Source organism: Populus euphratica, unplaced genomic scaffold (assembly GCF_000495115.2).
Source record: "Populus euphratica unplaced genomic scaffold, PopEup_1.0 scaffold67.1, whole genome shotgun sequence".
Taxonomy (NCBI): Eukaryota; Viridiplantae; Streptophyta; class Magnoliopsida; order Malpighiales; family Salicaceae; genus Populus; species Populus euphratica.
The window spans coordinates 379,570-405,689 of record NW_011499914.1 but is presented as its reverse complement, the minus strand read 5'-3'; the positions used below and the strand labels follow the sequence as shown (position 1 = coordinate 405,689).

The 26,120-nt window shown below is 34.5% G+C and overlaps 5 protein-coding genes across 7 annotated transcripts in view; 4 read left to right on the top strand and 1 right to left on the bottom strand.

Annotated features, from left to right (window-relative positions):
- LOC105134363 (uncharacterized) overlaps positions 1-11,977 on the top strand; it is a 62,755-nt gene extending 50,778 nt beyond the window's left edge. Inside the window, exon 3 of the mRNA XM_011038748.1 lies at positions 9,623-11,977. Coding sequence (XP_011037050.1) covers positions 9,623-11,853 — 2,231 coding nt within the window. The 3' untranslated portion in view covers positions 11,854-11,977. The remainder of the gene's footprint in view (positions 1-9,622) is intronic.
- Positions 2,398-4,061, top strand: LOC105134362 (probable receptor-like protein kinase At5g39020). Of its 3 annotated transcripts, none has more exons than XM_011038747.1 (3): positions 2,398-2,591; positions 2,748-2,774; positions 2,878-4,061. In XM_011038747.1, exons 1-3 carry the CDS (start codon positions 2,462-2,464, stop codon positions 3,993-3,995), a joined length of 1,275 nt encoding a protein of 424 aa, XP_011037049.1. In that variant the 5' UTR covers positions 2,398-2,461; the 3' UTR covers positions 3,996-4,061. The 3 variants fall into 3 exon arrangements, with proteins under 3 accessions (XP_011037049.1, XP_011037048.1, XP_011037047.1); XM_011038746.1 differs by having other exon boundaries at positions 2,398-2,595; positions 2,746-2,774; XM_011038745.1 differs by having other exon boundaries at positions 2,398-2,608; positions 2,747-2,774.
- Positions 11,978-14,731: 2,754 nt separating the features above from the next.
- On the top strand, positions 14,732-15,807 carry LOC105134441 (glycerophosphodiester phosphodiesterase protein kinase domain-containing GDPDL2-like). The gene is made up of 2 exons (XM_011038848.1): positions 14,732-14,742; positions 15,063-15,807. The coding sequence occupies exons 1-2, from the start codon at positions 14,732-14,734 to the stop codon at positions 15,805-15,807; spliced, it is 756 nt and encodes a 251-aa protein (XP_011037150.1).
- Positions 15,808-15,981: 174 nt separating this feature from the next.
- On the bottom strand, positions 15,982-19,575 carry LOC105134364 (INO80 complex subunit D-like). Its single transcript, XM_011038749.1, has 2 exons — positions 19,149-19,575; positions 15,982-16,831 (listed from the first exon to the last, which is right to left on the bottom strand). Exons 1-2 carry the CDS (start codon positions 19,478-19,480, stop codon positions 16,804-16,806), a joined length of 360 nt encoding a protein of 119 aa, XP_011037051.1. The 5' UTR covers positions 19,481-19,575; the 3' UTR covers positions 15,982-16,803.
- A 1,476-nt stretch (positions 19,576-21,051) lies between these two features.
- Positions 21,052-22,418, top strand: LOC105134440 (probable disease resistance protein At1g12280). Its single transcript, XM_011038847.1, has 4 exons — positions 21,052-21,276; positions 21,372-21,624; positions 21,747-22,038; positions 22,130-22,418. The coding sequence occupies exons 1-4, from the start codon at positions 21,052-21,054 to the stop codon at positions 22,416-22,418; spliced, it is 1,059 nt and encodes a 352-aa protein (XP_011037149.1).
- The last annotated feature ends 3,702 nt before the right edge of the window (positions 22,419-26,120 follow it).

Sequence of the window (26,120 nt, the reverse complement as noted above, 5' to 3'; positions counted from 1 at the left end):
GTCCTCGGGGCTAGAGGCCGAAGGCTACTAGTCTTGTTTGGAACGTGGTTTGGCTTCGGGAAACATGGACGAACAAGCTAATTATTAACTCTCCCATCACACCCACAAAATGATCTGCCAATATTTTTTTAAATGATACAATTTTTTTTAAAAAAATGGATTAATTCGTGCTTTTAGCCAAGTCAACTCCGCGTAGACAAACTGGACTTAAATACTGATTGAGCTACAATCTCGTGTAACCTCGATTCATTGTATCTCGAGCAAGACAACAATTGAAAAATAAAATGAATTGGTCCCCATTTGAAGTTCCGCACAGGCGAGCTACAATCTCGTGTAATTAAGAAATAATTGGGGGTTAACGGAAAATTAAGAAATAAGAGTCCAACTGATATAATTTCATTAATTTGATGAGTTTAAAAATACTATGAGTAATAAACTAGCTTTAATTAAGATTCACTTGATGGAGTCTAGTTTTCTGCTAATTGGGGGTGAGCGCTCCATTTTAAAAGTGCTTTTAAATTATGTTAGAATAAAAAAATAATTGGGGATGAGCATTCAATTTTTATATTATTTTGATATATTGATATTAAAATATATTAAAAATATATTAAAAATAAAATTCATTTTAAAAAGCAACCCAACCATAATATAAGATTTTTCATGTGAGGTCAAAGAACATCTTCCAAACGTTATATATGAATTGATGAATTGTTTATCAATTAATGCCCACATATGGCTCTGAAAAATAGTCTGGTATGGTACTCTTTTTCTTGCTGTTTTAATTCTTGATCATGAACACGCAAAAATTGGGTAGTTCTTGATTTAAATGATTTTCCGAATCATTTAGACATAAAAACGCATAATCGGTGCTTGCTTGGAGTGTTTTTCCCTCTTTTTTTTTTAATTGAACGGTTTTGGCCTTTATTATATATAGGTTGTGTTTATTTAATGTCTTCAAATAAAAAAAAAAAAATCATAAATGTGTTTGATTTTATATAAGAAATAGCAATATAAAATAAATTCATTTGATGAAGGTAACTCCCAATTTTTTTAAAAAATTATTTTTAAAAGTACTTTTAAAATTGAATAATTTTTTTTTTATCCGAACAACCAAACCGCTTGAAATGATGCTCACTTTAAACAATCTAACTAACATGATTTTGTTTTTTAGAGATATTTTTCTTGGCATCTCACATGGATTTTAAGTTATATTCGGAGCTAACCTTTTTCTCCCGAGCCCTGTCCAGGTCTTCTACTCTTGGACCTGCCATTATTAAGGAACAATAGATGTTTCCCGGCATGTGTTTGAAATGTCACTAGTAATATTAATTACTATATAATAACATATATTCAAGTGTAATCGTCATCATTTTATAGCCAGACGATGAAGGTAACTCCCAATTTTTTAAAAAAATTATTTTTAAAAGCACTTTTAAAATTGAATAATTTTTTTTATCCAAACAACCAAACCGCTTGAAATGATGCTCACCCCTAATTATTATCGTGTATTTAGTGCAATGCTTGCTCGCTCACATCTAAATAAAACGGAATAAGTAGATCCCACATGTTTGTGAGTGGAGCAATATCAAAGGGAGTGTGGAGATGAAGAATTATTCATCAGAAATGGTTACGTGTTTGTTCTTCTTTTTCATTGTCTTCCTTGCAGGCCATGGAGCAAGCTTGAACTGCACAGGATCATGTGGAAACCGTGGCCCTGACATCCGATTTCCTTTCCGGATCAAGGACAAACAACCAGACCACTGTGGATATCATGGGTTTGATCTATCCTGCTCAGAGGACAACAGCACAGTGCTTAAGCTGCCAACTGGATTGAGTCTCCATATCGAAAGAATTGACTATATACATCGACTTATTTATGCAAGGGATCCTCAAGGTTGCTTTCTAAGGCAACGTTTAAACTTCAGTTTAGGGGCTTCTCACTTCCAAAATATTAAGAACGATTGGCCGGGTGATTGGACCTTGTTCAATTGTTCACTTTCTAGTGAGAAAAGGTCTCTGTACATCCATGAAATTCCATGTCTGAGTACTTATAAGCATGAAGTTTACGCCGTTGAACCAAGTATTTCCATCAGTGACTCTGATTTGCCACTGTGGTTTTGATCTATCCTGCTCGAAGGACAACAACACAGTGCTTAAGCTGCCAACTGGATTGAGTCTCCATATCGAAAGAATTGACTATATACATCGACTTATTTATGCAAGGGATCCTCAAGGTTGCTTTCTAAGGCAACGTCGTTTAAACTTCAGTTTAGGGGCTTCTCACTTCCAAATTAAGAACGATTAGCCGTATGATTATACCTTGTTCAATTGTTCACTTTCTAGTGAGAAAAGGTCTCTGTACATCGGTAAAATTCCATGTCTGAGGACTTACAAGCATGAAGTTTACGCCGTTGAATCAAGTATTTCCATCAGTAACTTTGATTTGTTATCTTGTACCAAGATGTACAACATATATGGAATTCCATATAGTATGATGCAGGAAGAAAATTATGTTCTTACTATGTCTTGGTCCAATCCAACTTGTGGATCTTCTGAAACTGAATGCTACAGCAGTCTTCCGCACACTAAAGGTATGCATTTCTATCTTTCTTCCTTTTTTCAAATTAAGAATTGGCATTTGAATATGTAGATAAAAAACCACTAGAAACTCTTTTCGTTTTTGTTGCTTTCATGATTTTACCAATTGCCTAAAAGGGAGAAGCTAAAAAGTGTTCAATCCTTTACAGATGTGCGGCGAAAGCTACTGATTACTGGTTTGTAGTCTGCTCAAATCTCCATCTCAATTTTACACTTGGTTCAATACATTACTTCCCAAAAAAAAAAAAGAGTTTCCTGACTCAGAATGTTGATATGCAGGTGTGATTTTAGGATTCTTCCTTTTTGCAATAGCGATTACTGCACTCTACCGCACCTGTAGCAACGATAAAACACAAAGAGAATATCAAGCCAGGGTTGAAATGTTTTTGGATAATTACAGATCACTGAATCCCACGAGGTACTCCTATGCTGATCTCAAGAGGATCACAAATCAATTCAGTGATGAATTGGGCCAAGGAGCTTATGGAACCGTGTTCAAAGGAAAGCTAACCAATGAAATAACTGTAGCTGTGAAGCTCCTCAGTAATTCCATAGGAAAAGGGGAGGAATTCATCAATGAAGTGGGAACAATGGCAAGTATCCACCATGTTAATGTTGTTCGCTTGATCGGTTTCTGTGCTGATGGATTTAGACGAGCTCTAGTTTATGAGTACTTGCCTAATGATTCTTTACAGAAGTTCATATCCTCAGCAGACTCAAGGAACCATTTCCTTGGCTGGGAAAGGTTGAATCGTGTTGCTCTAGGCATAGCCAAGGGGATTGAATATCTTCACCAGGGGTGTGATCAAAGAATCCTCCATTTTGATATCAAACCACAGAATATCCTGCTTGACAATGAATTCAATCCCAAAATCGCCGATTTTGGGATGGCTAAGCTGTGTTCCAAGGATAAAAGTGCCATATCCATGACGACTGCTAGGGGGACTGTTGGCTACATTGCCCCAGAAGTGTTCTCGAGGAACTTCGGGAATGTTTCCTATAAATCAGATGTTTACAGCTTTGGGATGTTGGTGTTGGAAATGGTTGGAGGAAGGAAGAACGTCGATGATACAGCAGAAAATGGCGACCAGATATACTTCCCGGAATGGATTTATAATCTCTTAGAAAAGGAAGAAGACCTGCGGTTTCATATCGATGGAGAAGAAGATGCTAAAATTGCAAAGAAACTAGCAATTGTGGGGCTGTGGTGCATTCAGTGGAACCCAGCAGAGCGTCCTTCCATGAAAACTGTTGTCCAAATGCTTGAAGGGGAAGGAGAAAACTTAACAAAGCCTCCCGATCCTTTCAGCTCCTCTGTCCCTAAGAGAACAAGTGCAGGCCGCATGCCAGCGAGACGTCTTCACCAAGAGTTGGCAGCCATCTCAGAAATCGAGTGATCAGAAATTTACACTTTTCAGTAATAACATATTAGTGAGCAATAATGAAGGAAATTGTTGTGACCAGTTAGGTTCATGGATTATGTGTAAACTTATTGGTTTAGTACTAGCTTCTTCTTCTTCTTCTTCTTCTTCTTCTTCTTTTCTGTCAATTCACCTTCTAAGTTCTTAGTTACTAATGCAGTGCCAATTCACAGTTTGAGATGTATCAAATCAACAAATTAAACTGCGTAAATATCTTTGCAAATCCAACCCTTTATTCATCATATTTAGGCAATCCAGTCTAACTTACTTCAAATGCGAAGAAAATCAATGTAGCACATAATTTGGAAGGAATTGCAGGGAGGATAGAAGGACTTTGATGGATAGGATAGTAATCTCAAGGGTTCATTTCTATGAAGTTCCTTCCTTGTTGATCAACAACGAGATGAATAGGTTGGCATTCATCCTTCTTCTTTCATCTCTTCCCTTTGCCATTTCTACCCTATAATACGTACATCTTTCATGCCGTGATAGATTGTTACAAGGCACATACTTCTCGACCAGAAGAAATAACCAAGAACCCTCCAATTCTTCATCTTTGACCAGGGGGCGCACGGAGGAAAGTCTTGCTATGAAAGAAATTAAAGGTAGTGGACCACAGAAAAGAAGAGCTCATATTTTTGTCGTTGAACCTCGGGTTGGTTCCGACAAACTTTATTGAAAGCGATTAAAATTTTAAATAAAAGTATCAAATAAGAAAATAAAAAATTAATAGAATAAAAAATGAAATAAAAAACCTAGAAAAAATTATATGGCCACCAAAAAATCTTGCCTAGCAACCAAGAACCCTACAATTCTGCATCATTGACCTGAGTGCGCACGGGGGGGAGTCTTCGCCATGAAAGAAACCAAGAGTGTGGACCAATGTTTCAATCAGTAACTTCATTGTTTATGTCACAAAACACTGAAATATAAAATAATTGACCATTGTGTCGAGCTTTAAATGAGTATGTGACATGGGATGGCAAAGCATTATATGTTTATAGGTAAGACTAGTTAGGAGGTCGTGCCAAGTCATCGCGCGAAGTCACGAGCCAATTATTTTTAGCATAAAAATATTAAAAAAAGATCAGTATTTTTTAAAAAATAATATATATAGGTAATTTGCTCTAATAAATTTAATAAAATTAGTTAATTTAATGATTGACAATAAATAAAATCAAGAAAAAAAATGATTCAATGCAAAATATAAATATTTGGTAATATTATGATCTATATCTTCATAATATTTTCAAAACATTTTAATGATCTTATTTGTTAATAAAACAAAAATAATAATTGTTTAAAAAAATAAGATAAAAAATTAAATTAATATTAACTTTTTAAACAGTGACCTAGGTTATAAGAACGAAAGCACTATACATTAAAAACAACACAAGAATCAAAAAACAAAGAAAAAAAATAATATACTATAAACTTAGATTGAAAGATAAAACTAAAAACAATAAAAATTTCATAAAAGATTAAAAAAATCATAAGAATAAACATCAAATCTTAAACATCATCAAAACATAATAATAAAATAATAAATATACAAAATTATTCAACGTGTTTTTTACGCTAAAAAACTCCTATATATAAATTAAAAAACTTATACACGCATCTAATTAAACAAATCAATAATTATTATGTAAGGTAATGAAAAAATATTCATTAACAATAAACAAAAAGGAAATTGAAAAAACCAAGCAGAAAACGAAGATCAAGATATCTGACATCGTAATATGAGTAATTTACATGATTATGTTTGATGAACTCCTCTATCAAATAAATTTGTAATAGAAAAACACATAAAATTTACAATAAAAAATGACACACATATAAAAATTAATAATGAAGTGTAGAGCCTAGCATTCAATAAGACAGCTTTAAATAAAAATTTGTAATAGAAAAACACATGAAATTTACAATAAAAACTAACACACATATAAAAATTAATAATGGAGTGTAGAGCCTAGCATTCAATAAGACAGCTTTAAACCTCTAACAAACAACACATCTCTTCAAAAAGTTAGATATCTGACCTAGTAGCTTAAGCCAATAATAATATGCGAACACCAAGGCCAATGTATTATCCAAAGTGTCCATTGGAATGAAATTCATAGATGATATGTTCCTATAAGGAGCAATTTAGGATACAAAGTTGCAAACCATAAAATAGATAGGCATTTATAAGTATTATTGCACCCAATATCATGATAATCTTTAAATTTTTTTTAAAAAAATAAATAAATATCTGACATCTTGGTTTTTAGAAAGGAAATATCTGATTTAAAGAGTTATCACCTAGTAATGTGGTTACTAATAACCCTAACTGGCTAACATAAATTCTATAGTACGAGACTGGCTACGTGAAAGGAAAGATACTACTATCTCTTAAGTGTTTTACTTGAGACAAATTGCATTGCTGATTTTGTCTTAAATTACTAAGAGTTTATCTTTATTCCATTTTTATGGTCTTCCTATCATATTCCAAACTTTACCGTTAATGAATATTTCTAACTCTGGTGTTATTAAATATTATGTAACCTAAATAATATGATATTCCTACCCTCTTCGCCAGTGAATAAATCCATAAAATTTGGATTAAGAAAACTATATTATTTTATTCATCTATATTTTTTTTCTTAAAAGGAAGGGTGGACATATATTGCATATCATGTTCATATTTTTCAATTAAAAATTCATAAATCAAATGTACAACAAATTCAACAAAAAAAAGTGTGAGGAAACCTTAAATAAATCAATGAAGATCCCCAAATTTTTCTAGAATTTTCTAATATTTAAAACAGGCTTGTTTGATTAGATATCAAAACAAAGGAATAAAAATAAAAGAAAAATGCATAAAAGTGTGTTTTGCCAAACATATTTTTAGCCCCAAAAAAATTAGGTCGGCAGGGCCCAACCCCGTTTTAAACCCTTTCTTTTTTAAGGTTATTCTTCATTTTAACATTTAAATTTTATTTATATACTAAATTTTGATAAGAGTTGGTAATCAACAAAGATAAGATGGTACATTCACAAGCATAAAGTTGGGTCAAGTTAGTGACAAACCGTTAATTCTCCCTCATGCGTGTAAGACAACACTTATACTATATGTATATTACCTTTTGACTTTCTTGATAATTTATATTATTTCACATGCATGCCATTTAAAAAATATACCCCTCTAGCTATCTAGTGATCTTTTGGATTGTTAATTGATTTATTCAATTTGTCTAGAAAAATTATAACCTTAAAAAAACCATCACAATCTAATTGAAAAATAAACCGAAGATTAATTTTTTTTTAAATAACATATTTAATAATGCATTATTATTATAAAAAATAAAAATTAAAAAAAAAACAAAAAAAAAATAAGGTCAGGCCAAGCCAAGCCTAGAGCTTGGGCCATGCCTCAAAGGCCCACATAATGCATTCTCGACTTAAAACACATAAAAATTACCCTAATAATATTTTTAAATCAATTATTAACCTTTAAAAGCATGAAAAAATCAACTAAAAACTCAAAATCAACCCAAAAATTAATTTCTTTATGATCTCATATTTGATTTTTTAGGCACTTCAAAGATAAAAAAAACACTCCGTTATATAAAACCATCTGAAACAAAAATCTAACATTTTGGTGGTTGGAATCGAAAAAATAATATTTTTTTCTCTTTAGACCGGATTCTAGCCTTCTTTTTTTCTCGACTCTCACCCATTAATAATTTAAAAATAATAGAAATAAAATTTAAAATAGAAATAAAATTGTTAAAATTTTAAAGAATGAGTTATCTTATATCAAAAATAAAATAAAATATGGAGGACATATGTACTTCACAAATAAATCTAAACGGGCTACCTATATCATTCTTGTTTTATACTTTAGTGTTTTTTGGATAAATAAAAATAAAAATCCTCTGTTTCCCTCTCATGGAGGACACAAAGGAAGAAAAATAAAAATCTATATATTATAGGTAATATAAATAATTTATTTTCTGGAAATAAACTTTTTTTTTTTTTGAAACCACTATCCAAAACCAGCAAGCAAACGGGTAGTCTCCCTCTTAGTTGTCTCTCATCCTCTGTCTCTTTTTTCTACCAGCTACGAAGACACAAGCCTCTCCATTTGTGAAGATACCGCTCTCTAGGTAATCAAACCATTGTATAACATCTTGCTGCTTCTGCTGTTCAGGTAATTAAGTTTGATTAATTTTAGCTCTTTTTTCATACCATTTCTTTTCCAACTTATGTAGTTTGATTCTTCTAAGCAAAAGGAAACATACTGGTTATTAAATTACTGATATGACCAGTTGTAGAATTATTGGGAAAGTAAAAAGAAAAGAACACTTTGATCTTTGGAGTGGTTTAACTTGACTTTGGTTTAGACAGTGAAACACCTGTAACCAATTTTTTTTTTTAATGTTAAACTTAGCTGCTTCTTTTTTTCAATTAGTTTAAGTTCCATTTTAATTCAATATTCTGAAAGTTCTTTGTTATGTCTGTAGGTAGGGACACAGAAGAAAAAATGGTTGGAGGAAGTGATCCATTTCAGATATATTTTGAGAAAGTGGATGGTGGTTTATTGAAGTGCATTTTTTGTGAGAAGACATTGGCTGGAAGTACTTCCACTACAAGGATGAAATATCATCTGGCAGGAGTTGGAGGTGGTGGTGTTAAAATTTGTGAAAAAGTAGCTCCAGATGTTCAACGAGCAGCGCTTGGTAAGCTTCCTAAGAGAATGCATGGGAGTATGCCAAGTTCAAGCAATAATATAACAGTGACTGCAGATTCAGATCCTGCGCAAGATTTAGAAATGCAACAACAAGGACAATCTCCTTTGGATGATGGACTGTCATGGATGGATGAGATGATTGGGGGAGAGATTGTGTTTACCGAGGAAAACGCAGCTCTTGGCATGCATATGCCCGATGCACCTGAGACTGGACTGGGAATAGAGCCAGCAGTTCAAGCATTTGAAACGGATATGAATAACTTCACATCTTCATTGACGAGGGATGTTGAGTTAAGCAGTGGTATAGAGAGTCGGGAATTGATGCGGGCTGGTACCGAGAGAGGAAGCTGTTCTAAAATGCCTGTAGATAAGAGTGTGCCAAGTTCAAGCAATAGCGAGGCAATTAAGGCAGCTTCAACTGCTTTGCGGGGCTTAGAAATGGAACAAGAAGAACAACCTCTTTCGGATGAACGAGGACAGAAGGGTTTTCTGATTGGGGGGGAGACTGAGCTTGTCGAGGAACCTAGAGCTCCTGTCATTCTTATGCCATATGAACCCGAGACTAGACAAAGAACAGAGCAAGCACATCAGTCATTTGAAATGAACTTGAATAACATCTCATCCTCATCAATGAGGGATTTTGAGTTAAGAATTGGTAGACTGGCCACGAGTCCGGAATTGATGCAGTCTGTTGTTGAGAGACAACCGTCTTCTAAAAGGCCTGTACATAAGAAACGTAGGACTGGAAGATATGTATTGCCGACAACAAAGCTAGTGGGCCAAGCTATGGAAAGAAACATGAAGGATGTCTGCTCTTGGTTGTTGGATGATGAGGTCTCATGCATTGGCATTTGGGGGATGGGGGGGGTGGGAAAGACAGCTTTGGCTACGCATATCCACAATCAGCTTCAAGAGAAACCAGACATTTTTCCTCGTGTTTGTTGGATTTCTGTGCCTCAAGATTTTAGCGTTCACGCATTGCAGGATCTCATTGCCGAAGCTTTTGGTTTATATCTTGAGAATGGAAAAGATCTGGTGAATAGAGCCGGGGAGCTATGGACAACATTGAGTTTGACACAATGTGTTTTAATTATTGATAATTTGTGGAATCATTTTCCTCTTGATAAAGTGGGAATACCTCTTAAAACAGATGGGTGTAAGCTGATTCTTACAACTAGATCATTGGACACATGTCGAAAAATGGATTGCCGAAAGATAATCAAACTGGAGCCTCTTTTTAAGGATGAGGCTTGGGATCTGTTCAAAGACAGATTAGGGCGTGTACTTTATCCTGAGATCGCAGAGTCTATTGTGAAGGAGTGTGATGGTTTGCCCCTTGGAATCATAACAATGGCTCGAAGCATGAAGGGAGTGGATGGTGAATATCGTTGGAGAGATGCATTGCTAAAACTGAGAAGATTAGAAGTTGGACCGGGTGAGATGGAAGCCAATGTATTTCGAGTATTGAAATTTAGCTATGCTCAGTTGAACTATTCAGCACTTCAAGAGTGCTTCTTACGTATCACACTATTTCCAAAAGGCAAGATCATCTTGAGAGAGGACTTGATAGAGTATTTGATTGACGAGGGGATAGTCAAAGAAATGGTGAGAAGGCATGCACAATTTGATAGGGGCCATACCATGCTTGATGAACTTGAAGAGGCCAGCTTATTAGAAGGTTCCAGGGACGATGAAGATTACAGATATGTCAAGATGCATGATTTGATTTGGGATATGGCTTGGAAAATATTGAACGAAAGTGGGGAGGCTATGGTTCAAGCAGGTGCACAACTAACAGAATTACCCGATGTAAGATTGTGGAGAGAGGAACTGTTAAGAGCTTCACTCATGGAAAATAGAATCGAGAATATTCCAACGGGCTTTTCACCAATGTGCCCCCGTCTCTCAACATTATTGTTATGCAGAAACTACAAATTGAATTTGGTCGAGGATTCTTTTTTCCAGCACCTCATCAAACTCAAGGTTCTTGATCTTTCCGACACAGATATAGAGAAGTTGCCGGAATCTATTTGTCATCTGACGAGTCTCGCTGCATTGTTGCTGGGATGGTGTGCAAAGCTGAGTTATGTACCATCATTAGCAGAGCTTACGGCATTGAAGAAGTTGAATCTCAGTTACACTGGACTTGAAGATTTGCCCGAGGGAATGGAAAGGCTGCGGGATCTCAGGTATCTTAATCTTGATGGAAGTGGGGTGCGTGTTTTACGGTCGGGTATTTTACCCAAACTCTTACACTTAGAGTTCCTCAAGCTTCATCAGAAACCTGGAGTTGTTCTCTCAGTTAGCGGACATGAAGTTTCCAGCTTGCATTGGTTGGAAACTTTGGAATGCAACTTCCGTGATCTAGAAGATTTCCGATATTTCCGTAGTAGATTGAAATGTTCACTAATTGCATGCAAGGTTACTGTAGGACGACCTTGTTTCTCTTCACTCGAAGTTCTAAATTATACAAGATCGAAGTCAGGGTTAATTAAAGAGGCTTGGTTTTATGACCTCATGATTGACAATGCAACTTTTCTGTTCCCGGGCTTCATTACAAAAGCAGTTTTTGTGAGTTGTCAAAACATGAGAACCTTATGTCCATGTTTTTTATTTGTAGGGTTTGAGATTCTACACCTTGATGGTTTGATAATCTTAGAAACCCTTTCTGAAGTACCTTCACAGCTAGGTAGTTCTGGTGTCTTCTACAATATCAGAGAGATCGTGATACATAAATGTCATAGGATGAAGGTGCTGCTCCCTCCTTGGTTGTTGGATGCACTCCGATTAGAAGTGATTGTAGTTGAAGATTGTTACAACATGCAGGAGATAATGGGAAGTGGTGAAGTTTTGGTACGTGAAAAGGAGCTTCTCTCTCCTTCTGATAGTTTTGATACGACATTGAGGGTTTTGGTATTGAAGAAATTACCGAATTTGAATAGCATTTATTCTGGAAGTTTTCTATGCAATTCTCTTGAAGAAATTACTGTGGGTGATTGCCCGCAGCTAACGAGGATCCCGTTCAGTATTTCCCATTCTCTTAAGAAAATTGAAGTAGATCCTGAAAGTTTGTTGAGCACAGTTGATCATGTTTCATGATTTCTAGCCATTTGCTATTATTCCGGGGATGAAATTAGGATTTTATGATTTCTAGGGATTGTTTTGTATTTTGGTATTGGAACCTTTACCTAATAGTAAAGGTATGACGTCATGCTATTTATGTAATGCTATTTATGTAAGGAGTGCTCGGGAGGGTGACAGAAAACTTAACTCGAACATTTGATATTTATCCTGGGCAGACGACAGTCTACAACGCCAGTGCTGATAATGTAAAGCTTAGCTTTCTTTCTTCTCTTCTCTTTTCTTTTCTATTATTCATTTAGAAGTTCTAAATCCAAGCCCAGATGTTATAATTACTTTACAGATCTTTGCAAGAAAAATTACAGATTGTTTTTGCTATCGATCGTTTTAGGTGCAAAATGCAAATTTTGCTGCAATTACGGGACAAAAAAACTTTCAAGCACGCGCATGATAACTCGGACTAAAAATCATTGCTTCCCTGGGAGAGAGTGGCATGTGCCTTGAACACTCTACGGAGCAATTGAAAATTATTTTGGTAAGTCATCATCAAGACCATGTCAATGACAATACTGACTGTCTGGGACTGTCTCTCTGTGTGTGTGTGTATATATATATATTTGTGTTTTAAAAATATTTTTAAAACAATTTAAAATTTATTTTTTATTTATGATATTCTTTTCTAATAAAATTTTCAAGATAAATATCTTTCAGATCAAAAAAGATAAAAAAACTCTCCAAGATGATGGTTAAATTAACCATTTAAATCACAAATTCTGAGTTAAACATAGTATTAATATTAAAATCAATTTTATAATATAATTTGATTGTTTTAATATAAAAGTTTATATAAATTTATAATTAACTTATTGAAATTCTCTTCGTAGATTTAATAAAAAAAATTTAGAGAAATTGTTGCTAGATGCATTTTTGTTTACCTACAAGTCTGAAAACTCAAATGATAGAATACAAATCAAGACAATAAAACTAAAAAAAAACTGTAAGATTAGAGGTACACTTTTTCAACAAAATATTGCTAAAAGATTGTTGCTGGGAGATCAAAGGATCAGGCATCACTTATTGTTTTATTTCACTTTTATATGATTGATTTCATTTAATTTTTTATTGAGAAAAATTTAATATTCTCTATACAATGAACTAATTTATTATTATTATTTTATGATGTTAAACTGGATGTTTTCTTCTATTATTTAATATCTTGTAATTGATGTTTTTGAATTTTAAGCAAATAAAAAAATTAAATCCTTTTAAAATATAAAAATAAACAAGTATTTAGGAATGTTTGTTTCCGTGATTTTATTTGTTTTTTATTCATCATATGGAGGCAATCCAGTCTAACTTACTTCAGTTGCGAAGAAAATCAATGTAACGCATAATTTTGAAGGATTTTGATGGATAGGATAGCAATCTCAAGGGTCTATTTCTATTAAGTTTTTTTTTTTAGATTAAGATGGATGTTTTTTTTTTTAAATTAAGGTGAATGTTCGGTTAATTTACCCGCATCATGACTTGATACTTGACGGTGAAAAAATTTAAGAGTGGTGGACCAACGCTTCAATAAGGAAAAAGATTATTTGTTTCGTGGCTCGAGAACCAATGACAAAAAAGAAAAAGAAAAGACCTCATATTTTTGTTGTTGAAGCACAGGTTGTTGCGGAGCGTGTCTTACCTCTTACATTTTTTATTGAAATCAAAAAACATTTTAATAAAAAAATTAAAAAAAAAACAAGGTTTAAAATGAAAAAAAATAACAAATTATAATTAAAAGGTTAAATTGAAAAAAAATAAATTTTTTATGTAAAGAATAAAAACAAAATCAAAAATCAAAAAAATAAAAATTAAAACTAAAATACCAAAAAAAGAAAAAAGAATCAACAACAATCTGATAACTATATATCATCACACGCCACATCATAAAAATAAAATATAATACCACTTCTAAAGAATATTGAAAGATTAAGTTTAGCTATTTAGAGGTGCTGTACATGTCATTTAAATGGCATGGACCTTATTACATGCTATTAATTTTTTATTTAAAAAAACTAAAAATTCCACGGAAAAGAAATTAAAGGTAGTGGACCACGGAAAAGAACAAAAAAGAAAGAGCATATATTTCCACAGGTTGTGTCGGAGGGTGTCTGACCACCGACAAACTTTATTGAAAGCGGTTAAAGTTTTAAATAAAAGTATCAAATGAGAAAATAAAAAAATTAATAGAATAAAAACTGAAATAAAAACATATAAAAAATTGAATTGAAAATAAATAAAATTTTTATATATAAATAAGAACAAAATTAAAATATTAAATATCAAAAATATTAAAAAAAAAATCACCGATAATCCAACAATAACACACGCTATCACGCTCAAATCATTAAAAAAGAAAAAAAGATATGATGGCACCTCCAATGTTGTGGAGACCAACAACTCATTGACACGTAATAACCAAAAACCCTCCAATTCTTCATCATTAACTTGAGTGCGCACGGGGGACTGTCTTCGTCATGAGAGAAACTAGTAAGAGTGTGGACCCATGTTTCAATCAGTGACTTCATTGTTAATGTCACAAAACACTGAAATATAAAATAATTGACCAATGTGTCAAGCCTTAAATGAGTATGTGGCATGGGATGGCATAACATGACATGTTTATAGACGAGTTAAATGACCCGTGTGATATAATAGGATAATTTGTATATATAAAAAATATTAATAAATTAAAATTTAAAAATATAAGGTTTTTTTATAAAATTATATTCAATAGTTTTAGCTTTAACTATAATGCTGAAATTAAAAGTAATATTTATAATAATATTAAATTTAAAAAATTCAAATTTAAATGGGTCTAATTGTAATACCAAATTCAATAATTTTGGATATGGATTTGCTGTAAAGTTATGTCACCGTGAATTGTATTGTGTAGTCCATAACAAAATATATAAAAAAAACTAAAAATATTAGTTTTTTCATCATGGACTGCATACAATATTAAAAGATGAAATCGAAAAAATAAAAGTAATGAAAAAAAAAATCTAAATCAATCGGGTTAACCGGTCAAATCTAACATTATGTCATAAAAATCTAATAATTAAACAAAAAAAATTTAATATTAAGAAATTAAATTAAAAAAATAATTAAAAAAAAATAGTGGCAAGGAACCACCATGTCAATGTTGTTCGCTTGATCGGTTTCTGTGCTGATGGATTTAGACGAGCTCTAGTTTACGAGTACTTGCCAAATGATTCATTACAGAAGTTCATATCCTCAGCAGACTCAAGGAACCATTTCCTTGGCTGGGAAAGGTTGAATCGTGTTGCTCTAGGCATAGCCAAGGGGATTGAATATCTTCACCAGGGGTGTGATCAAAGAATCCTCCATTTTGATATCAAACCACAGAATATCCTGCTTGACAATGAATTCAATCCCAAAATCGCCGATTTTGGGATGGCTAAGCTGTGTTCCAAGGATAAAAGTGCCATATCCATGACGACTGCTAGGGGGACTGTTGGCTACATTGCCCCAGAAGTGTTATCGAGGAACTTCGGGAACGTTTCCTATAAATCAGATGTTTACAGCTTTGGGATGTTGGTGTTGGAAATGGTTGGAGGAAGGAAGAACGTCGATGATACAGCAGAAAATGGCGACCAGATATACTTCCCGGAATGGATTTATAATCTCTTAGAAAAGGAAGAAGACCTGCGGTTTCATATCGATGGAGAAGAAGATGCTAAAATTGCAAAGAAACTAGCAATTGTGGGGCTGTGGTGCATTCAGTGGAACCCAGCAGAGCGTCCTTCCATGAAAACTGTTGTCCAAATGCTTGAAGGGGAAGGAGAAAACTTAACAAAGCCTCCCGATCCTTTCAGCTCCTCTGTCCCTAAGAGAACAAGTGCAGGCCGCATGCCAGCGAGACGTCTTCACCAAGAGTTGGCAGCCATCTCAGAAATCGAGTGATCAGAAATTTACACTTTTCAGTAATAACATATTAGTGAGCAATAATGAAGGAAATTGTTGTGACCAGTTAGGTTCATGGATTATGTGTAAACTTATTGGTTTAGTACTAGCTTCTTCTTTTCTGTCAATTCACCTTCGAAGTTCTTAATTACTAATGCAGTGTACCTTATCGTCTCTAAGAAGGTTGATAATTATGCAGACCTAAAAAGAATGCAAAGGAATAGTGTACAAAGGAGAGGATTGGGGAGGCTCACCAGCACAGCAAAAAGCAGGAGCCGAGGATAAAAGCACTCGGGTCAGCCAAAAAACAACAGGAAACTCGAAGAAAAAACATAGGTGTGGAAAAAAAGGAAGCATAGGCTAAGCAAGCAACCAAACATCATTGTGCATGGTTCATGAAATGAAAACCAACCAGGACAGTTCCACAGTTGACATTCAAAGGTGCCATCACAGCCCTTGTCCCTGAGTAAATGACTATAAACACAAAAGAAAAATGCAAACATTGACTGTTTCAACCAAGGGAACAGCAGGATAAAGAGTCCTACCTGCAAAAGATTTTGCCTCGCATCTCTTTTCAACCCACTCTTATAAATCGATAAAGCAGGGCACAACAGTAGGGAGAAATTATGAGAGCATCTATCAAAATCCATAAACCAAGCATAAATGCAAGTAAAACCAACAAAAACACAAACTGCAATCAAGGACAAAGAAAAATAGCAAACTTGAAAGGGGCTGACAAAGGCCACAGCAGGCCCTCCTTAACTAAACTATTAAAAACTAAAGCCACTAACAGAGCAAAGCACAAACAACAAAGGCACAGGTCAAGCAAGGTTAGAGAGAAAAAAAAGTTGGAAAACAAAACAAAAACCTGAGCAATCAGAGAAAGTAAAGGCTGAAAAAGGAAACCTGCAACACACCATGTCTGTTATAGCTACCCCTCTCTAAAATAAGACAGTAAACTTACCACTAATTCTGCTAAAGACACTGACGAAATTATCATCCGGTGGACCAACCAAAACAAAACCTGAGAAACAAGAACAAATGCACAGCATTGAGAACCGACCAAGTAGAAAGGTAAAAGAAAGGCAAAAGGTTTAAATACCCTACAACAGCCCCCAAAAAATAAGAAAATATCCAAGAAAGAGAGAAAGAACGTCACTCCTGAAAAAACGACCCTCTCCCCTCACAAACACCAATTAGCTCCAGCAGGAAGTGACATATTAAGAGAAACCAGACATTTTTTTCATGTGTGTTGGATTACTATATATGTCACAAGAATTTAGCATTCACGCATTAGAGGATCTCATTGCCTAAGCTTTTTGGTTTGTCTTCCGAAAGGAAACGATGTGATGAGTAGAGCTGGGGAGCTATGGACAGCATTGAGTGCGATACAAAACCATGTTATCATTTTTTATTATTTGTGGGATGATTTTCTTCCAGAGAAGGGAATATCTCGTAGAAGAAATGTCATAGATTGAAGGTGCTGCTCCCTGCTTGTATATCTTAGAAAGCCTTTTTGAAATACCTTCAGGGCTAGGTACTGCTGGTGTCTTTTGCAAACTCAGAGAGATCGTGATACACAAATGTCATAGATTGAAGGAGCTGCCCCCTGCTTGGTTGTTGTCTAGACTCCGAGTGGAAGTGATTGGACTTGAAGAATGTGATGGAATGGAGACAGTGGGAACAGATGAAGAGGGGGGCACCCATCAGAGGATATTTTCTTGCTTTGATAGGACATTGAGGGTTTTGGTGAAGAAATTACCAAATTTTAATAGCATTTATTTTGAAAATCTTCTATGCAAATTTGAATAGCATTTATTTTGAAAATCTTCTATGCAATTCTCTCGAAGAAATTACTGTGGGTGATTGCCCTCCCGATCACTATTTCCCATTCTCTTAAGAAAATTGTAGTAGATCCTGAAAGTTTGTTGAACACAGTTGAGCATTTGAAAGACCTTGCCTCTTACCCCCAAGATGTATTGCACAGTTAGAAGCAGAGCGCTCTGGTGAAATGACATGACCGGTAAGCAAGCTCCATTTTCTCCTCTCTACTTTTCATTTTTGTTTTGTTTTGGAGAGAGAAGATTTCTGCATCAAATTCATCCATCCGATTCAATATTCATTTCACAGCACCCATTATGGTTGTGATTGTTTCCTCGTGGCTTCTGCGAGGTACGGTAATGCGCAAATGGTGACGCTAGATCGATTGTCAAGAAGGCATTGTCGGTGGAAGAAAATGAAATTAAGCCCCTCTGTTCAGAATCCCTGTGAGAGTAAATAAAATCGCTATTTTCTATCTCCTAAGCTACTTGTAGTGGAAGGATTATTAGAGAGACTTGCCTTGTATTTGTGGTCTCCAAAGCTACTTGTAGTGGCTACCTATAAATAGAGAACTCGTCTTTTCATGCATCAACTTGTTTATATAATCCCTGTGATAGTCTCTTGTTAATTTGTAGCCAAAATATTACTCTGCTGGAGACAAATACGATAATTAATATGAAGAACATGTAACAGTTATCATGGATGCCATCATGTTATCTACCATGATGGCATCTGAAGGCTATTTTCGACTTGTAAGGTCAAAGCATAATGTATTCCATGAAACAAAGTTTTATGCTTCTAAGTCTGGTCCCACTAAATCCAGAACTAATGTAATAAAAAGAAGCCTGTGGGATTAGTCTAGTGGGTGGAAGCTTACCGGACACCACATTAATCTGAAAAAATACAAATCGTAGCATGAAAAAATCACAACTTTCTAGTATTTCAAATAGTTCCATAATCGTTGCTCGAAGCAAGAGGACAAACAGACACTTCATATCACTTTTTCACACATTAGCAAAATCTGTACATAATTAAGGATTAAAATCCCGGCTTAAAATCATGCAGCATTCCTACACAATCTTAATTAAACCCCAAAATATCTTGGTCACAAGCAATTCTCAGGTAATTAAATGCTATGAATTTAAAGATCCTTCATGATTCATGACACGTTTTTTTCCAAATCCCTCATGCCAAGTACATATAAACGAATTCCTACACAATCTTAATCAAGCTCATTCAATTTACGTCCTCCAAACTTCCTCATTGGTCCATGGCAAACTAATCTTGCACCAAAATGCAACCACTAAAAAAAATGGCAAACACGAAAATGCAACCACTAAAAAAAATGGCAAATCCCAAGCATCCAAGCATAACAAGACATACCAAAACCCATCTAAAAATTTAACTAACACAAAACAATCTTATAGAAACCAAACAATCAAAACCCCACAAAAAATACAAATACCCATCAAAGAAATAAGCTTTATAATCCAAAAATTAAAGGTAACGCAAGATGAAACCTTTTGATAACATAACCACAAGGCTTGTAGAGCTTCTGCTTTGCATCAGAAAGTATATGAAGATGACAAAAACTTGTCAAAGCCATAGCCTTTAACTTACACCCAACAAACAGACACCTATGATTACTCTTCAAATCACTAACATTAGTGTTATTTTCACCAATAACTTCAATATTAGCCCCACTCTCTTCATTCTCCCTCTCTAGAACGCCAATCCCACCACCCTGTTTCTGCTGTTCTTGTTTTTGAAGGGTGTTTTGGTGGTCTTCTTGAAAAGGGCTGACACCATATTCCCAATAGTACTCTCTGTACTGAATCTTGAGTTCTTCCATTAATGCCCAGTAATGATCTTTGAAGCATTTTGAGAGTTGTTTTAGCTTGTAAGACCTTCTTTTGAGGAGTTCTTGGCGCGTGATGTGGGTGGCGCGTGACAAAACCTGGTCTTTGAGGGTGGGAGATAGTGGTGATGGATTAGTGGTTGGGTCAGGGTTTTGAGTGATGTTAGGTTGTGGGGTAGTTGTGGTGGTGGTGTTGGGGGTGGAGTGGTGGTTCTTGGGTGGCTTAGCGGAGGAGGGTAGGTGTTTCTTGGTGGCCGCAGTAATGGCTACCTAAAAGGAGAGTTTACAGAGCGGGCAGAGGAGAGAGGGATTTGTTTTCTTGTATTTCACTTTGACTGACTATTCACAGAATGTCTGAATAGAAAACTGACAATCACAGACGAACGTGTAGCTTACAATTGGGTGACGAACTCAAATTACAGTTAGAGATTATTACAGAAATAGCTTGAACATAAGAATCTTTTACTATGCTTTCGTCGTGGATTTGATTGTACACTTATTTTATTGTGGATTCATCTGTTTGGTAAGAACAGTGTATTTTTTATTTTGACTATTGAACTTTTGAGTTTTACAATTTTATCCTTTAGAGTTATATTATCACGGTATCATTTGTTTGTATTTCTTTTGATTTACATTATCTCCTGCACGCTTGGTTTTAATAAGGATATTTAAATTTGAGTCTGTTTCTGATTTTGTAAATTTAAAATTTAATTGTAGTTTAAAATAAAAAATTAAAAGAAACAAAAACCAAATTTAACTATCATTGAGATTTTGACGTGAAAAATTTTAATTTAATCTTTGAAGTTTCAAATTTTTTTGTTATTTGATTCCTATCGTTTTAGAGATTGATAATAACTTTATTTTGTTTATATTTTAATTTTAGAATATTAAAAAAAAGTTATAACAAAAGTTTTAGGAGAAAACAAATGATTTGATAATTACATTTTAGCTAAAAAAAAGAAATTTTTTTTTTAATAGGAGTTCAATAAAAAATTTCTTATTCTATTTCTGTGAATTTTAATAATTATAGTTTTATTTGTATTATTTATAATTTAATTTTTAATGAATAAACTAAATATATTGAAATTAATTATTATTGTACTTGTTATCATCTCAAAAACATTATTATTTCATTTTTTATTTTATTTTTACTTATTTTAAATTTTTTTTATTAAGTTGTAATAATTAATCTCAATATATTTAGTTCACTCATTAAAAATTAAATTTTCTCAAAAACATTATTATTTTGTTTTTTATCTTTTTTTTTTACTTATTGTAAATTTTTTTTTTAAGTTGCTAGTTTGTACTAGTTGGCACATAGTGAGTTTGAGAGAATCTTAAAAAATATTTATTTTATTTTTTATTAAAAATAAAAAATATTTTAAATTTAATCTATATATAATTATTTTATATTTAGATTAAAATATATGCTTTTAAAATAAATAAATAAAAGATATGTATTGCCTACAACGAAGCTAGTGGTTGGCCAAGCGTTTGAAAGAAATATGAAGGATCTCTGCTCTTGGTTGTTGAATGATGCGGTCTTATGCATTGGCATTTACGGGATGGGGGGAATTGGAAAGACAACTTTGGCTACGCATATCCACAATCAGCTTCAAGAGAAACCAGACATTTTTCCTCGTGTTTGTTGGATTTCTGTGCCTCAAGATTTTAGCGTTCACGCATTGCAGGATCTCATTGCCGAAGCTTTTGGTTTATATCTTGGGAATGGAAAAGATCTGGTGAATAGAGCCGGGGAGCTGTGGACAACATTGAGTGTGACAAAATGTGTTTTAATTATTGATAATTTGTGGAATCATTTTCCTCTTGATAAAGTGGGAATACCTCTTAAAACAGATGGGTGTAAGCTGATTCTTACAACTAGATCATTGGACACATGTCGAAAAATGGATTGCCAAAGGATAATCAAAGTGGAGCCTCTTTCTATGGTGAGGCTTGGGATTTGTTCATAGACAGATTAGGGTGTGGTGTTACACTTTGTCCTGAAAGGAAAAAAACTGCAGTGTCTATTGTGAAGAAGTGTTCTGGTTTGCCTCTCGGAATCATGACAACGGCTGCAAGCATGAGGGGAGTGGATGATGTATCACAGTGGAGAGATGCATTGCGGGAACCGGCAAGTTCAGAAATTGGAACACGGACACAGAAACTGATGTATTTCAGATATTGAAATTTAGCTATGTTCAGTTAAAACATAAAGCGATTAAAGATTGCTTCTTATATTGTGCATTGTTTCCAAAAGACAAGAAGATCAGGAGAGAGGACTTGATAGAGTATTTGATTGATGAGGGTATAGTCAAGGAAATGGGGAGTAGGCAAGCACAATTTGATGGGGGCCATACCATGCTTAATCAACTTGAAAATGCCAGCTTATTAGAAGGTTCCAGGGATGATGAAAATTACAGATATGTCAAGATGCATGATTTAATTAGGGATATGGCTGTGAAAATAATGAAAGAAAGCGGGGGTGATATGGTTCAAGCAGGTGCACAACTAACAGAATTACCCGATGAAAGATGCTGGAGAGAGGAACTGTTAAGAGTTTCACTCATGGAAAATAGAATCGAGAATATTCCAGCAGACTTTTCACCAATGTGGCCGTCTCTCAACATTATTGTTATGCAGAAACTACAAATTGAATTTGGTTGCGGATTCTTTTTTCCAGTATCTCATCGGACTCAAGGTTCTTGATCTTTCCGACACAAATATAGAGAAGTTGCCGGATTCTATTTTTCATCTGACGAGTCTCACTGCATTGTTGCTGGGATGGTGTGCAAAGCTGAGTTATGTACCATCATGGGAGAAGTTGGATCTCAGTTACACTGGACTTGAAGATTTGCCCGAGGGAATGAAAAGGCTGAAGGATCTCAGTTATCTTAATCATGATTATGTGAAACAACCTAAGCATTGTTGACAAAGTCAATAATATTCGGTAACAATTGGTGGTGTTGCAAATTCAATATAGCGGGGCACCAATTCGATGCCACTTGCAGCATCAATTGTTGTCCTTGACTCATGCATAGATGCTTGTCTATAAGAAAACATCCAAGCCTTAATATAACAACTTAAAAAAGAAAATTAAGAGCAAGTAGAGAGAAAGAATAGAAGGTGAAGAGAGAGTATCCTATAAAATTATAAGGTATTTGTAAGATAGTAAGTGAGGTATTTTCTCCTATTATTAGAGAGATTTTAATTATTCTCCTATTAGTAGAGAGATATTGTAATTCTCACATTACTTAGTAAAATCCTTCTATACTTGCCTATGGATGTAACCCAATTGGATGAACCATGTAAATTTTTGTGTGTCATTTCTCATTTAATCCAGTCCTTTACCTTTTTATCTTGTCGGGTTTGCATGTCAGTATCTTAACAGTGGTATTAAAGCCTTCTGGTTGGTGTTGTTCGTGTATACAGTTACTATTCATGTCTACAACACTATTCATCCATACGGTACTATTCATATACGTTACTATTGACATATATAGAAAGTCAGTGCGGTGATTAAATACAGTCTAGGAAGTTCTGTCTAAGGAGATTAAGTTTTAAGCGGGACTGTTTGTGACCCCTCTAATCTTTCCTAGGAACTTACTTAGTGAAATATTATTCACACAATACTATTTCTATATACGTTACAGATCTATGAAACGATGATAGCTGAATAGATCTCGGTGAATACAATGGCAGCAAAGTACGAGATTGAGAGGTTTAATGGGAGCAATTTCTCACTGTAAAAAATGAGAATCAAGGTAATATTAAGGAAAGACAATTGCTTAGCAGGAATTGGGGATCGGCCCGCAGAGATCACTGATAATGCAAAATGGAATGAGATGGATGACAATGCTATTGCTAACATACATTTAACATTAGTCGATGAAGTATTATCAAGTATGACGGAGAAGAAAATAACTAAGGAGATATGAGAGACTCTAATAAAGCTATACGAGTCCAAGTCTTTATACAATAAGATTTTCTTAAAGCAGAGATTTTATACCCCTCGAATGGCAGAAACCACATCGGTGACTGACCACATCAACACAATAAGAACTCTATTTTCACAACTCACTACATTGGGTCAGCAAATAGAGGAAAATGAACGTGCAGAGCTTTTACTTCAAAGTCTTCCTGATTTGTATGATAAACTCATTATCAACTTGACCAATAATATCCTTTCAGACAATTTAGTCTTTGACGATGTTGTAGCCACTATCTTGGAAGAAGAAAATAGGCGTAAAAACAAAAGAGATAGAAACAGTTCAAACCAAGCAGAGGCATTGTTGGTATCAAGAGGAAGATCAACGAAGCGTGGCTTTAGGGAGTCAAAGGTAGGGGAGGTCCAAATTAAGAAGTAAGAAAACTATGAAATGCTACAACTATAGCAAAAAAGGGCACTTTAAAAAGAATTGTTGGTTTAAAAAGGGTATAGAGAATAGTGCAGAGTCATCAAAATATCAAGGATGTGTTACGAGCACCTCAGAATATGGAGAGGTTTTATATAATGAAGTAACAACAATCTCTACAGATAGAGAAGAGCTCACTAAAATATGGCTAATGGATTCAGGAGCAACATGGCATATGACTCCTAATCTAGATTGGTTCCATACATATGAACCCATCTCTAGAGGCAAAGTGTTCATAGGTGATAATCATGCTTTAGAGATTGTTAGCATTGATACCATCAAATTGAAGATGTATGAGACATAATTCATACTATTTCAGAAAAGCAACATGTGAAAAACTTAAAGAAAAATCTTTTGCCCATAGGACAATTTGATAGTCTTGGTTGTAAGATCCGAATAGATAATGGAATCATGAAAATCATCAAAGGAGCGTTGGTGGTTTAAAAGGCAAGAAAAACAGTTGCAAATATATTTACATTAATGGGAGAAACACATCATGAGGCAGAAGCGTCAATCACATCAGTCAGTGCTGCAGAAGAGAAAACAATGATGTAGCATAAAAAACTAGGTTACATGTCAAAGAAAGGTTTAAAGGTTTTCTCTGATCAGAAGTTATTCCTTAGGCTTACAAAGGTTACTTTACCTTTTTATGAGCATTGTATTACAAGTAAACAACACAAGTTAAAGTTTGGCACATCAATAACTAAGAGCAAATACATTTTAGACCTGATTCACTCTGATGTTTGGCAAGCACTAGTTGTATCCTTGGGAGGAGCAAGACAACTAAGAGCAAATGCATCTTAGACCTGATTCACTCTGATGTTTGGCAAGCACCGGTTGTATCCTTGGGAGGAGCAAGATACTTTGTATCATTCATAGATGACTTCTCTAGGAGATGTTGGGTATATCCAATTAGAAAAAAGGTAAATGTGCTTACAGTCTTTAAAACTTTCATAGCGCGAGTGGAACTTGAATCTGAAAAGAAGATCAAGTGTTTGAGGATTGACAATGGAAGAGAATATACCAGTGATGAATTTGATAACTTTTGTCAACATAAAGGTATTAAAAGGTAGTTCATAATGGCATACACTCCACAACAAAATGGAGTGGTAGAGCGGATGAACAGAACTCTATTAAAAAGAATAAGAGCAATGTTGAAGGTTGTAGGTCTAGGAAAGTCATTTTGGATAGAAGCAGTTAATACTGCTTGTTATGTGATAAATCGATCTTCATGAACTGCAATTGAGCTAAAGAAACCGATGGAGATGTGGACTAGAAAACCAGCTAATTATTCTCAATTGCTTATATTTGAAAGTCTTGTGTATGTGATGTACAATGCATAAGAAGTTAGCAAGTTGGATTCAAAATTCAAAAAATATGTATTATTGGGATATGCTGATAGAGTGAAGGGGTATCGCTTGTGGGATCTCACTACCCACAAGGTAGTCATCAGCAGAGATGTCATATTTGTAGAAGGTAAAATACAAATGGAAGAACATAATAACATTCTAAAGGAGATTGCAATAATCTATGTGGAAAATACTCAGAATCATGCTTCTTCTGAAGTTGTACCAGAGCATGAAGAGCAAGAACAAACAGAGTCTGAAACTCCTGAAGTTTGGCAGTCGACTCATGAAAGAAGACCACCAGCTTGACACTCAGAATATGTTATTAAGAGTAACATTACATATTATCTTCTAACACATGATGGAAAGCCATCAACTTTTTATGAGACTATCAAAAGCACAAATGCATCTATGTGGATGACAACAATGCAAGAGAAGATTGAAGCTTTGCACAAGAATAATACTTGGGATCTTGTTCCACTACCACAAGGAAGAAAGGACATTGGCAACAAATGGGTTTACAAGATAAAATGTGATGGAAATGATTAAGTGGAGTGATATCATGCGAGATTGGTGGTAAAAGGATATGCTCAGAAAGAAGAAATAGACTTCAATAAGATATTTTCTCCGGTGGTACGACTTACTACAATCAGAGTAGTCTTAGCAATGTGTGCTATATTAGATCTTCACTTGGAGCAATTAGACTTGAAAACTGCATTTCTTCATGAAGAACTTAAAGAAGATTTTTATATGCTCCAACTAGAGGGTTTTGCTAAAACAGGCAAGGAAAACTTGGTTTGCAAGTTGAACAAATCTCTATACGGTCTCAAACAGGCACCGAGGTGTTGGTATAAGAGATTTGATTCCTTCATA

Coding starts and splice junctions, on each gene's coding strand:
- LOC105134362 (XM_011038745.1), top strand. CDS start 2,462: ATGTACAACATATATGGAATTCCATATAGTATGATGCAGGAAGAAAAT. Junction 2,609..2,746: donor AAGGTATGCATTTCTATCTT/TCTTCCTTTTTT, acceptor CAATCCTTTACA/GATGTGCGGCGAAAGCTACT. Junction 2,775..2,877: donor GCGAAAGCTACTGATTACTG/GTTTGTAGTCTG, acceptor GTTGATATGCAG/GTGTGATTTTAGGATTCTTC.
- LOC105134364 (XM_011038749.1), bottom strand. CDS start 19,480: ATGGAAGAACTCAAGATTCAGTACAGAGAGTACTATTGGGAATATGGT. Junction 16,832..19,148: donor TGTGGTTATGTTATCAAAAG/GTTTCATCTTGC, acceptor CTTGTTTCTCAG/GTTTTGTTTTGGTTGGTCCA.
- LOC105134440 (XM_011038847.1), top strand. CDS start 21,052: ATGGGGGGAATTGGAAAGACAACTTTGGCTACGCATATCCACAATCAG. Junction 21,277..21,371: donor CATTGAGTGTGACAAAATGT/GTTTTAATTATT, acceptor TCTTACAACTAG/ATCATTGGACACATGTCGAA. Junction 21,625..21,746: donor TGCATTGCGGGAACCGGCAA/GTTCAGAAATTG, acceptor TGTTTCCAAAAG/ACAAGAAGATCAGGAGAGAG.